Source organism: Melopsittacus undulatus, chromosome 7, assembly GCF_012275295.1.
Source record: "Melopsittacus undulatus isolate bMelUnd1 chromosome 7, bMelUnd1.mat.Z, whole genome shotgun sequence".
Taxonomy (NCBI): Eukaryota; Metazoa; Chordata; class Aves; order Psittaciformes; family Psittaculidae; genus Melopsittacus; species Melopsittacus undulatus.
In genome coordinates this window covers 46,987,422-46,999,127 of record NC_047533.1, presented here as the reverse complement: position 1 = coordinate 46,999,127, position 11,706 = coordinate 46,987,422, and the positions used below count along the sequence as shown (strand labels likewise).

The 11,706-nt window shown below is 41.2% G+C and overlaps 1 protein-coding gene across 1 annotated transcript; it reads right to left on the bottom strand.

Moving 5' to 3' along the window:
- Nucleotides 1–1,522: 1,522 nt before the first annotated feature.
- SARAF (store-operated calcium entry associated regulatory factor) lies at nucleotides 1,523–11,526 on the bottom strand. The gene is made up of 6 exons (XM_005149024.3): nucleotides 11,399–11,526; nucleotides 10,808–10,983; nucleotides 9,192–9,576; nucleotides 6,087–6,195; nucleotides 4,070–4,185; nucleotides 1,523–3,555 (listed from the first exon to the last, which is right to left on the bottom strand). Exons 1-6 carry the CDS (start codon nucleotides 11,502–11,504, stop codon nucleotides 3,530–3,532), a joined length of 918 nt encoding a protein of 305 aa, XP_005149081.2. The 5' UTR covers nucleotides 11,505–11,526; the 3' UTR covers nucleotides 1,523–3,529.
- Nucleotides 11,527–11,706: the final 180 nt, after the last annotated feature.

Here is an 11,706-nt window from a genome sequence, read left to right as displayed (position 1 = left end):
CTCTCCCATGCAGCACTTAACCCTCAACTGCCTCATTAGGTATGGAAGGAGAACAAGGAACCTGATACCTTTTAGTACACACAATATGAGACAGCAGCATTGTCTCCAGGTACAGACTGCACCTCTGAGGCTGTGTCTTTTTTATTTTACTTGTGGTTTTTGCTCATGTACTTCAGTTTGAAGGCAGTTGGGCAATCACTGGTTGATAGGTACTCTGAAAATACTAACACTAATCTGCTATTACTAAGGAGGGAAAAATACACCACTTGTAATTAGTGGTGAGTAGACAACAGCCTGTGAACATCTGCATCTTCAGCTCTTAGATAGCTGTGTAGGCAGGCATTGCTTTACTTTCTGCCAGCAATTTCTCTGTGCAACAACACCTAGTGCTGGAAGTCATGCTACCTGGTTTAACTCCTCTTTTGGAACTCCGTGATGTAAAGTGATGATCACAGAAGATTTGTATGTAAAAAGCAAGCCTAACGCAACATACCATCTCTCCTTGCAGAGTCTAACACACACTTTGCACCCAGCAAAAAGAACAAGTTGCATAGGCATGAAAGTCTGCAGAACTAGCCAAGATCTGACCTGGGTGTTGAGTCACAAGATAGTGGCATAGAGAGCTTATCTCTGTGCATCTTTTTTTCTTTCATCACATGCTTCAGGGGAAGTCAGCTGTAAAACCAGGAGTTTTGTTCCTGTAATGAGCTTTAGCTTTGTGTGAGGATGCAAGCCATGTCAGAGTAGGAGTAGTCCCAGGTGCCAAGTAGAGCTGCAATTATCCTGCAACAGCATTTAACAGTTTAAGCATTTACATATGCCTTGCAACTATGGAGTTCCTGTTAAGATGCTGCCAAAACCCTATCCAGGAGCAGAAGGAAGTCTAGGGCCTTCCAGTCCAGATGTTCAGGGAGTGAGGTCTCCCACAAGTATGAGCTCTAAGCTGCTTTCCACAAGTTCTTTTGATTCAGGAACCTCAACATCCTTAATCAAGCAAACTCTTCTATGAGAATTGTTTAACCCTACTTTACTACAGCCCAGAGGCTGAACTGCCTCTGCCTATATAGGCCATGTCTCTTGTTCAGCAACAACACATTCTCAGTGTAAGAAGCAGATCCATCAGCTGCTATCTCAGGGTAGAGTTCTGCTATATCCACAACTGGGAACAGCAGTAGGGATCATAACTTTTGAAAGGTTCAGATAATCATCTTGCAAAACCAGGAACTTGCCAACAGCACAGTGCTTTTCTGCAGACTGAGATATGAAACCTTGATTAACAAGAAATCCTTCGTTTCCTTGCCCAGTTCACTATTTTGTTACTGAAAAACCAATCAATTAAATAATGCTATTCCTGCTACTGGTTTATTTTGTTGAAACAATATACAGCTTACCAGCTCTGTGTCAGGGGGTAAAGGATGTTATTACACCATCCAGGAAGTGGATAGTGAGAGACAGGTAACCCAGAAAACCAAACTGTGCCATCCCTGAAGACCTCAAGACAGTGCTCTAAAGACAAAAATACTCCTTGTTCACGTACTGCTTTATCAAAGGGAAGGGCACAAGTATCCTACAAACAGATTCAGAAACAACAGTAATTTATTTATCAGGTTTATGCATCAAATCACATTTCATGCAGAAGCTATAAATACAAATAAAAACATTACTTAAAACATTCTGTAACACACCATAACTTCAGAGCACACTCAGCTTCAAACTACCCAGTTAGCAGAAATCCAGTTTCATTGTTAGGTAATTAGCTGGCAAAGAGTATTGACTGTGACAAGTTTCAACCTGAATACACTTAGACATCTTCACATTTAAAATACATTATTTTGCTATGTATGGTCAAAAAGATAGAAATTTATCATATACTTTTCTCAAAAAAGGTTAAACTTTCTAACGGGCCTCCTATGTTGATAGAGCAGGCTGTTAATGAAGATATTTCCTCCCAATCCACAAGCAGCTCTGCTCTGAGAAGCAAACCAGTACTTTATCCTCAAGTTATCAATTTTATCATGATCTCCACATTTTCAGTGCAAGCTCTACACTTTGTCATAGCTTCTGCTGACTTCTTAAAGATTTTCTTTTCTTTTGCTGCTGTTGTTGCTTAAGCCAAACACTGAACTCAGGCATTAGCATTTGAGCCAATCATTTCTGTTCTCATTAACATAGTTGCTTTTTGATGAGTAACACTGAAGTCACTTTCCTAGACTAACCATACCTGCTAAAGCTCCTCACGGATATGCAGGTTGTATCAGCAGAACCGAGCTCTGTTTTTGCTGCAACAGCTTACATCAAATCCCAGACGTTATTTTCCCAAGGATGGGATATGCTTCTTAGGCTGCTGCCAGTGTAGAAAAGCGGTGCGTGCGCACACACACACACACTTCTAAGCTGCGTTAGGAGTGCCTCCAGAGAAGACCTAGTGGTCAAGCAGCCCATTTTTCACTCTTCTCTCCCCTCCCAGCCCTGAGAAATTTCTGTTTCTTTTCAGCACTGCCTCTCCAGGGCACTGTCAATCACATGAGAACCATATGATGCTTCTCAGAGCCCCAGACCATCATCACAGAACAAAGCAAGGCCTCTCTGCTTCCCACCCTTTGACAGCCCTTTGTTTTAAGAGGTACATTTGGGAAAGTTTACATCCCATTAGACAATTCAATTTCCTTTCTCTGCTTAGTTTCAAGGTCTGCTATGTATTCTCAAGGTACTACTAGCTTTGGATTAAGAATGCTTCTTCCCTTCCACAATCAGCACCTTTGGTTTACAGTGTCCAGGACAGAGTGTTCACATTAGAAGGTTTTCAAAGCATTGTTAACATCCACTGTAAAAAGAAAAGTCTGGAGCCTCAGTGTGGCAAAGTTTAAATGACCTCAGTCTTCCAGATAAAGGTCCAATTTAAAGAAGGACCATCTTGTCCCATTTCATGTTTAATTTTTCTTCATAATTTAAACACAAAACCCTCCAGGCTTGCAGAGCCACTTCGGTGAACCCTACAACATGGAGCATCCTCAAATCTGCAATTTTGGCTCCAATAGTCACATAGCACAGATACAAACATTAATGTTAGTTGCTGTCTCCATAGTTTTGCTTTTGTCCACTAAGGTAAACACCTAACACTAATCTGAGTAGCTGACTGCATGTATAGTAATGTTCACAAGCAACAGTAGTTTCAGAGAGCAGCACCCCTCAGATACCAGGTGCATCACACACTAGGTTTTCAGATGTTAGACTACTAAGAAAGAGAAAAAAACCTCAGAAATTGTGGATTAAATGAAATTAAGCCCAGAACATGAGTAAGCTGCTTGGCTTTGTGGATCTGGTAAGGCTACCAGTGCCACAGTCCCTCACGTACAGGCACCGTACGCCTGTGATACCCTAAACATTTCCACAGGGGAAGTGAGGAGGGGAAGCACTCTAGTCCTTCACACCTTTTTTCATATCCACTTCTGAAGCCTACTACTAATAAAAAAGTACTAGTACACAGAGGGATTAGTTCAATCATTCAGATGTAATAACATTAAGGACTTCATCTTCGTTTTGTGCCCCCAAACCCTGCGAAGACAAGAAAATAACAATTGTCAGCTCTACCACAGCCTTTCCACAGAGCTCTGTAGCTCTGAAAAGGACAAAGATGGTGAGATGAGTTAAACACAATCACATAAAGTACAAAAGCAAGCAACTGTGGGCTGAACAGCCTGAAAAAAATTCCATTCTTGCAGTTTAGACAACCTGCTTTCTATGAAGAACATGCTTATACATGTTTGCTAGAGGAGGGCATGGGTAGTGCATGCCAAAGGGGAAAGCCTTAAACTAATGCACCTTGCAGGCAAAGACAAGCCTGACATTGGTGGTACCATGGCCGCTATAGGCCGGTGGGGAGCTTCGTGCCCCACAGTGCTGCCCTAGTTGAACAGGAAACAGAAATAAGGGACACCGTTACATGCCCACCTGTACCAACTGGTAAAATAAAACACAGGATGTTTGCTGAACCTCAGCTAACACCAGAGTATTTCTGATAGGTTCAAGTCTCTCTAGCTTCATGAGATTAAAGGGTCTTTTGCCTTACCAGAAGCAGTTCTTGTTCCTGAACTATCTTGTGTGGCATTGCTTGGCTGCCCATTCATTGGAGGTGCAGCTGTGTGATCTGTCCACATATTGTAGTATGGGGAATGTGGCTGTGCTCTGATAAGAAACAGAGGAGAAAGAAGGTTTCATTAGTGACATTATGAAAAATTAAGTAGTTACCATTCCAAAAAAAAAAGGGACTGCATCTGAGGGAAAACTGTAAGCAGGTAGTTGTTTCAAAGCTGGAAATCTCCCCATTTAATGGATTAACTTGTTGAGAACAAGAATATCCAGTGTTGTCACAATAACATCTGTAGACTTTCAAAAGGAAATTAAACCTCATTCTTCAGGATAAGCAATTCTAACAATTGAAAACGAGGAAATATTTCCCTCTGAAATCCTGACTTTAGATTCTGGCAGACAAGAAAGTAGATTTGACACCTGAAGTTTAAATATACTTATGCAAATACAGCTACATCCCAGCCACCTTAAGACAAAAAAGAAAATATCCCTCTGTTTTGGTCTTTTAACTACTTTGAAAATGTTGTATCATTAAGACTAACATCATGACCTTTGACTCAATGAATCACATTACTTGCTTCTATGGATATGGAATTTCCTGCCACTGAAGTTTACAAATCTCTCTCTCACACATTCTGACCAGCATTTTCAGGCACATCATTTCAAATGACTTAGAAAAGCCCTTAATTTTGAACAGTAAAAGGAGGCTACCGAAATGGGGCTTGTGTGTGGAAATCAAGGAACCAGCCTGTATGTAGATAATACATAAATACAATGCTTAAACACGAGGGACATATTTAAGACTAAAGAAATATTGAGTCAACAAAACCTCTGGGACATAATAACTTTCATCATTCTTAGCAGTTAATATAATAAGATCATAAAATCATACAATCTTTTTGGTTGAAAAAGACCTCTAAGATCATTAATCCAAGATACAATCTTTTAACCTCTAAAGCTCTAACGTGATTTTATAGACAATTTCTAATGTCGATGGCACCATCATCTCAGTTCCATCTTACCTGACTCTATGAGATCAAGACTGCACATTAGGCACTTTAGGAATTCTCTTACCTCCCAAGTTTTTATTTCCTTAATAAACAGGCAATCCTGATAATGCTTCTGTCATTACCAAAATCCCCCAAACTTTACAGTGGAGACAGATGCTTTAACACAAGCTTTCAATATAGAAAAATGTATGCGGCTGTATTTAATCTATTACTGCATTCCTACAGGATTAGACTTGATACACATGCACTTACTTGATAAACAGAGGAACCTTGCTGAGCTCTAAAGGTTCCCTGTAGGAGCACATATTTTCTGTAGTGAAGCCTAAAATGGCAGCAATTGCTCCCTTTAAACTGTTTATCTAAAAAGGATGTGTTTTAAATGTTTAAAAGTGTTTAGCAAACATGACCAGCAGATGTTTACTCCAGCACTGAAGCTGCTTTTGAATACTGTTAATGTTTTTTTCAAAATGCAACTTACACAGGACCTACAAGTTCTTTGGAAAACCACACTCTTGGATTTCCACACATAGGCCATTAGGAGCTTGTAGATTAAAAAGGCTGTTAAATTTGACCATACGGAGTATTGCAGAAAAGGAGCTGCCATCCAGACTGACTTTAGGAGAGATGACACTGATACAACAAACCCATCTGCAGGTGGTTTTATGCTTAATATTATATTTGTTTTAAGGCAGCCTGAGGATGGATTGTTTAAATGCTCATTTTAAATCTGCAGGCCATTGTGCCAGGTCAGAATAATCAGCTAAAGCAGAACAAAGCACCTCAGTCTTCCCAATTCCTCTTATCCAGAAACATGCTTAAAATGCCTTTGTTGCTGGAGCTACAGATTATCTCTCAAAATTGTTCTTGCAGTAGCATTTTATGACTTGGACAATATAGGCATGAAAGCTTAGAAACAATGCAAATGCAGTATATAGCATAGCCAGTAAAAGCTTAAATACATGAAATCTGGGAGAATGCATATTTTACCTGTGACTGCCAGCCAAGTAGCCTAGCAAGCCTCCCGCTCCTAATCCAGTCCAAAATCCTGGTCCTGAACTGGTTCCATAACCGGAATGAGCCCCAAAGCTGTTATCATCTGAAATAAAATGAAAATGAGAAACAGATAAGTTAGTGGCATCTAGTCCTCAGGTCAGCTGCTGCAACAACATTCTTCCCTATTAAAAATAAAGGAAAATTAAACAATAAACTTATTGCAATTTCAGTAGATTCTTAATGAAGCTTAGATTGAAAAGCCCCATAGTTTGGAAAGCAGGAAAAAAATTCACAGAAACAAATACTAATGTAAGGAGCTTTATGTTAAAAAATAGCTTCCATTCAATCTCACAGCCCTGATGTTTGCAAAACATGGCAAAGAGTCCCTGCGTGCAGATTTATAAACAGACATGTTAGATTAAAAATAGAAAGAAAATGAAGAAAGAATAATATACTCAAGGTCACAGAGCAGGCCAGAAGCAGACGCAGAAACAGAAATCAAATAGTTAAGACCAAACAGTGAACTACCCACTAAGACACACAGCTTCTAATCTCACTCAGAACAGCTGCACATTTTGAGTGGCTCAGTCTAATGGCTAACATTACTTTGTATTGTTTCTGGTACTCCTAGTCTGGTACTTGTTATCAAAAGACACCCTAACTGCAGTCACATTGCAAAGTTCTCATTATGCATGAGTCACCAAGCTTGACAAATACTGCAATGAAACTGCAAGCGTATCAAGTGGGTTATGGGGGAAGGAGAGTAAGATTTTTTACATGTGACCTGCATAACATGAGGCTCTGACTCAGAACTGAATGTCTTCTTCCAGTCAGAAATTAAAAGAAAAAGCACAAAACCAAAGTAGAATAATTTTCTGATCTAGAGAAAAACACAGGTGCAAGAATAAGCTCAACCACAATTTTAACACATAAGGAAGCGTAAGAGGCAAAAACTGAAGGTGACACCAGAGTCTTCCTGAAGAATGCCCACCTAAGTAAGTGAAACAGATTTTGTATGTCAAAGTTATATGAGGCCTTGCTTATCTTCAAACTGGCGTGGATTGTTTGAAATGATGAAAGATTAAAAAAAAAATCAGTTTAAGTATACACTGGATATGATATTGACTTTCAATTTGAATACATTGGGAGAAAAACTCAATGGGATGATGTAACCATTAAACTAAGCTGATTTGGAATAACAACAGCAAAAAAAGCACTTAATTTACTGTAAAACATTATTAATCAGGAAGGTGAACTAACTGGTTTGTTCAAAAGCACCATGGCTGAACACTGACTCAGAAAACAGTAATTTCTTGTTGAAATATCTACATTAAGCATCAAGGATCATGTCAAACCACTAACAAAGAAAAAGTGGAACTTAAGGTAGGCTAGCTAAACAAGTTTCACAGAACACATCCTGAATGTTAAGGGGATTTTAAATTAAGCAAATTAAATATTAACAGCAACAAGTGAACCACATTGCTTTTCACTGCCATCTGGATTTTCAAAGACTATTACATTCCTGGAACACATGGACATACGCACTCAGAGATGTGTTTCTGCTTCACTGCCAAAATCTAAGGCAGACACTGGATTAATGAAGTAGCATGACATATAATGTTTTTAAGCTGGCTCCATATTCAATAGGTTTTCCTCCTCATTCTGTTTGAAATCCAAGGAAAAATCACTGACAGTACTTATTAAAAATGCCGTAAGTTAAGCCTCATATGACTCCCAATCTGCACTTTAAGTGTCTCAATTTTCAATAATCATCAAGAAAATGTACTTTCAAGGTCCTATCCTTGCTAGATTTCAGACTCCTGCAACGAAAAATGCACTGGTGCAATTAATTGACAAGAAACAGGACAGGAAAAAAAAAAAAGTAACTCCTTGTTCTGCTCTGCCTGTGCCCAGTATGACAGCATCCTGTCTTATGACCACAGCTTTTAGAAACTAATACAGTAACGCCAGTGGCAAGTGGCATGTCCACACTAAGTCACAGATGCACACACAGCATAGACAGACTGTCTGAGCTCTGAAATAACTACACGGAAACCAATTTGCAAAGTCACTAGTAATACAGAAGCAGAATCCCTTTAATTTTCTGCTGCAGATACATCTGAGAGTGCTGCACATGCCCCACACTGGAGTATCCGAAAGAGTTCTACTGGCACCCTCTGTTGGCCAAATGGATTGAGCCAACCTAGAGGAAAGCATTGACAAGCGTTACTTCATCAAAAGGTTATGTTTTAGTAAACTTAATCCTTGCTATTTATTAACTTGATAGAACCCCTTCTCTATCTCACAAAATAAACCAAACCAATCAACTTGTCAGAACATAATTTGAGTTCCAATGCTGTGAGCATCTCATGTGTTCACAGGGTTAATTAAACGAGTTGGTCACACACCAGATGAATCATGTTTATTTCCCTTGGACACTGTGAGCTTCTAAGGCAAACCATTTATTAAGTGACAAAAGTAATCAGTTTTTTTGGGAAAAGAAAACATGTATCTTTTCCTTACAGCAGTCTTGTCACTGCACATGGAATTTCCAACTTCAGATGAAAGGTACCACGTGAGCTTCAGACACTGCTCTGGGAACCAAATTTTTCAACTACTGGGACTACACTGAAGCACCTGTTAAACAGGACCAGTATATGACACTTAATTCCATCAGTTGCTTTGTGAATGAAATCAGGGGTCAGCAGCCCAATAGCTGAAAGACCCTTCTGCAAAGCTTCCAAGTGCTTCTTTGGCATAAGTTTGTTTCTGCTTGTGTAAGACCATTCTCTCTTCCAGATTTTTTATGAAAATTATTCTGTCACAATCCTGTTTCTCAGAGCAGAAAGGAACCCTTGCAGAGCACAAGGAGATGGATTTTCAAATGGCAGCTTGCCCTGAAAGGCTGTCGTAAACCAAGTTCTTACTTTCACTTCTGAATGAAGAAGAGAATGCACTGCTGGCTGCAGGCTCTGCAGCCAATTCAGAGAGGCAACTGCCGATGCACTGTTTAAAGTCCATCCCACCTGCACTTACTGCAAATAAAACAGGACCATCCTACTTATTATTTTGAGAGCTGTAAATGCCTTATAGCCCTACCTGTGAAGCTGGACTTAAAACCAGGAGGAGGAGGTGCCTGATGACTCTGCCAAGAAGGCCTAGTGAATCCATCACCATCACCAGACCTCTGCTCAGGCTGCTGGTTGCTGAGGAAGAACTTGTATACTCCAAAAGCAAGAGCCAAGAGAACAACTACAAGAATCGCTCCAGCACCAGAGTCAGTAGAATCCTTCCTTGATTCATAATAGCTAAAGCTTCCAGGGTTCTTCACTTTCCTTTCACCTTCCTCAGTCAGCTCTAGCCTGAACAGCAAACTACAGGAGCCCTTTAAGATGTAAGGATCATCCGGGTAATCATAGCCTTCACAGCTCACTTCGATCCGTCCAAACCGGTGGGTATTTTTCAGGTCTGCTTTGCACTGCCACTGAAAACAATAAACACAAAGTAAAACCTCCTGCTCCAGAGATGAAAATACCTGTCTGCTCCCCCAGATATGCTCCAAAATAAAGCTGCATTTGCTAGCAAACCATCTAAAAGGCCACAGGGTAAAAAATTTCTGAGCATTCTTATTTTGAAAAGGACAGGGAGTTTGAAGTTAACCAAGACTCTTTTAAAATCTTGGAAGTTAAAAAAATGTCCAATCTTTCCAAACACAGAAGAGTTACAACTCTGGAAGATCCACTGAACAGGTTTTTCAAGTATCCCTTCTTCAGGCACAGAAATACTTCTAAAAATAACTTGTAGCCCACGCAACAGTTACTTAATAAATGCCTGTCCCATGTGAACAGGATGGCAGCTGCAAAGACACAATATGGAAGTGTGAAATCCAGTGGACCTGATAACATGTGTGTCCACACAGAAATCAAAAGTGGGACAGGCATCATTAGGCATTCACATGCAACACTTAACAACCAGACTGCAATTATACAGTTGAATATATGTTGATTTCTTTGTCTCGTATTTCCTTGACATAGCTGAACTTAGAACTATCACCTCTAACTGCAAGTAACACATTTTTTTTTGAGATTTTTCCCCCCCCCCAAAAATAAAAGTAGTTTCTAAATTAATAAATCAGGACACCAGTACCAACTGCTAATTCAAGTTGGACTGTACTTTTGATATACTGTGTCGGTTTTAATTATCCTCAGCCTTGATTCCTGGTTAATCAATTGTCAGAAGCCTAGGCTATAGCTAACAGAAATACCTATCAACCGACTAGTACTGACAAACCAGCATGCAAGAGGAAGTCATGCATGTAAGTCTGAAATTTAGCTTTTAAAATGTACAGCTGAAGTCATACAAATATTTATAGCCCCTTCTACTCTAATAAAAATTGGAAAACCATGCAGCAAAATCAAAGCAAGTGCATCCTCTGGGGTTCGCAAGACTTTGATTTTTTTAAACTCAGACTTTTTAATTAAAACTAATAAAGTTTTGCTACACAGCATTTTTATGTTAGAGACCTTGGGAATGTTTCAAAGCTATACCCACAGCATGAAAAACCCAAATCCAATAAGTATTTAGATTAAGTTTTAGTTGTTAAAGGTCCTCTAGCAAGAGGCAAACTGAACTGACTCCAGCACTGTTACTTCAGAAGTTGCCAAATTTGGGGGAAAAGGATTTCATTAAACGTTTAACGAGTTTTAGACAGTTACCTGTACATCATAACCATCCCAACCTTTGTTGTAACACTGCACAACCTCCGGGATGTGAAAGCATCCAGCAGTGCCTCCTGTGCACTGCAGCTGAGGGACTGCAGCTGTCCGCCGGGCTGTCGTGTACTGCCCTCTGTGGAGAGTGAGCGCCTGCACTTCCCGCAGCAGAACCCTCCCTGAAACAGGCGGCACAAAGGTCAACATTTGTCCAGATGACACAGAGGCCTCCCTTCAAGACAAGGCTGACGACAGAAAGGACACAACAGCGTGCTTCTTTAAGAAACGAAGCCTTCAGAAGCAGCAAGGGATCAGAGGAGAACACAGCAGAGTTCCCCGTCCCTTGGGAGATGTGGGATATTCCTCCCAGAACGTACAACCACCGCGGATCGCAAAGGGGAGTTATTATGCGCCACAAGACGACTTAAAGCCAGCCAAAACAAAGAAGCCCTCCTGGTACAGGACCAGAGCTTCCCCCTCCCCACACCAGGGCACCGCTGACCGGCAGCACCCGCCCCGCCGCCACACCGATGAGAGAGACGCAAGAAGCAACAAAGAGCCTCAAAGACACACAGCCAGCCCTACAGCTCTCACCGTGCTGGCCCCAGCCCCACGCGGGGCCCGCGGCAGCGCAGAGGAGGAGCAAAAAGAACACAGAGAGGGCCCGAGCCCCAGCCGCAGCCCGCCCGGCAGCCGCCATAACAGCTCTAACGTGAGTCAACCCTCTCCCCCGCAGAGAACATCTCTCATTGGCTGATGTTACCGGAAGGGGCAAGACAAGAACTGGAGCATGCGCATGGAGCACTGCCCCGGAGCCTCGTCCTGGCAGCCATCCGGGCCAATGGGAGGCGAGGGGGCGGAGCGCCGCGGGAGGACTTCGCGTGACGGGGCGGCACCGGCTT

Excerpts from the sequence above, each read along its gene's own strand:
- SARAF (XM_005149024.3), bottom strand. The coding sequence starts at position 11,504 with ATGGCGGCTGCCGGGCGGGCTGCGGCTGGGGCTCGGGCCCTCTCTGTG. Across the intron at positions 9,577-10,807 it reads GGGATGGTTATGATGTACAG|TGGCAGTGCAAAGCAGACCT; the intron begins GTAACTGTCTAA and ends TATTGTTTTCAG. Across the intron at positions 3,556-4,069 it reads AGGAACAAGAACTGCTTCTG|GGTTTGGGGGCACAAAACGA; the intron begins GTAAGGCAAAAG and ends TTGTCTTCGCAG.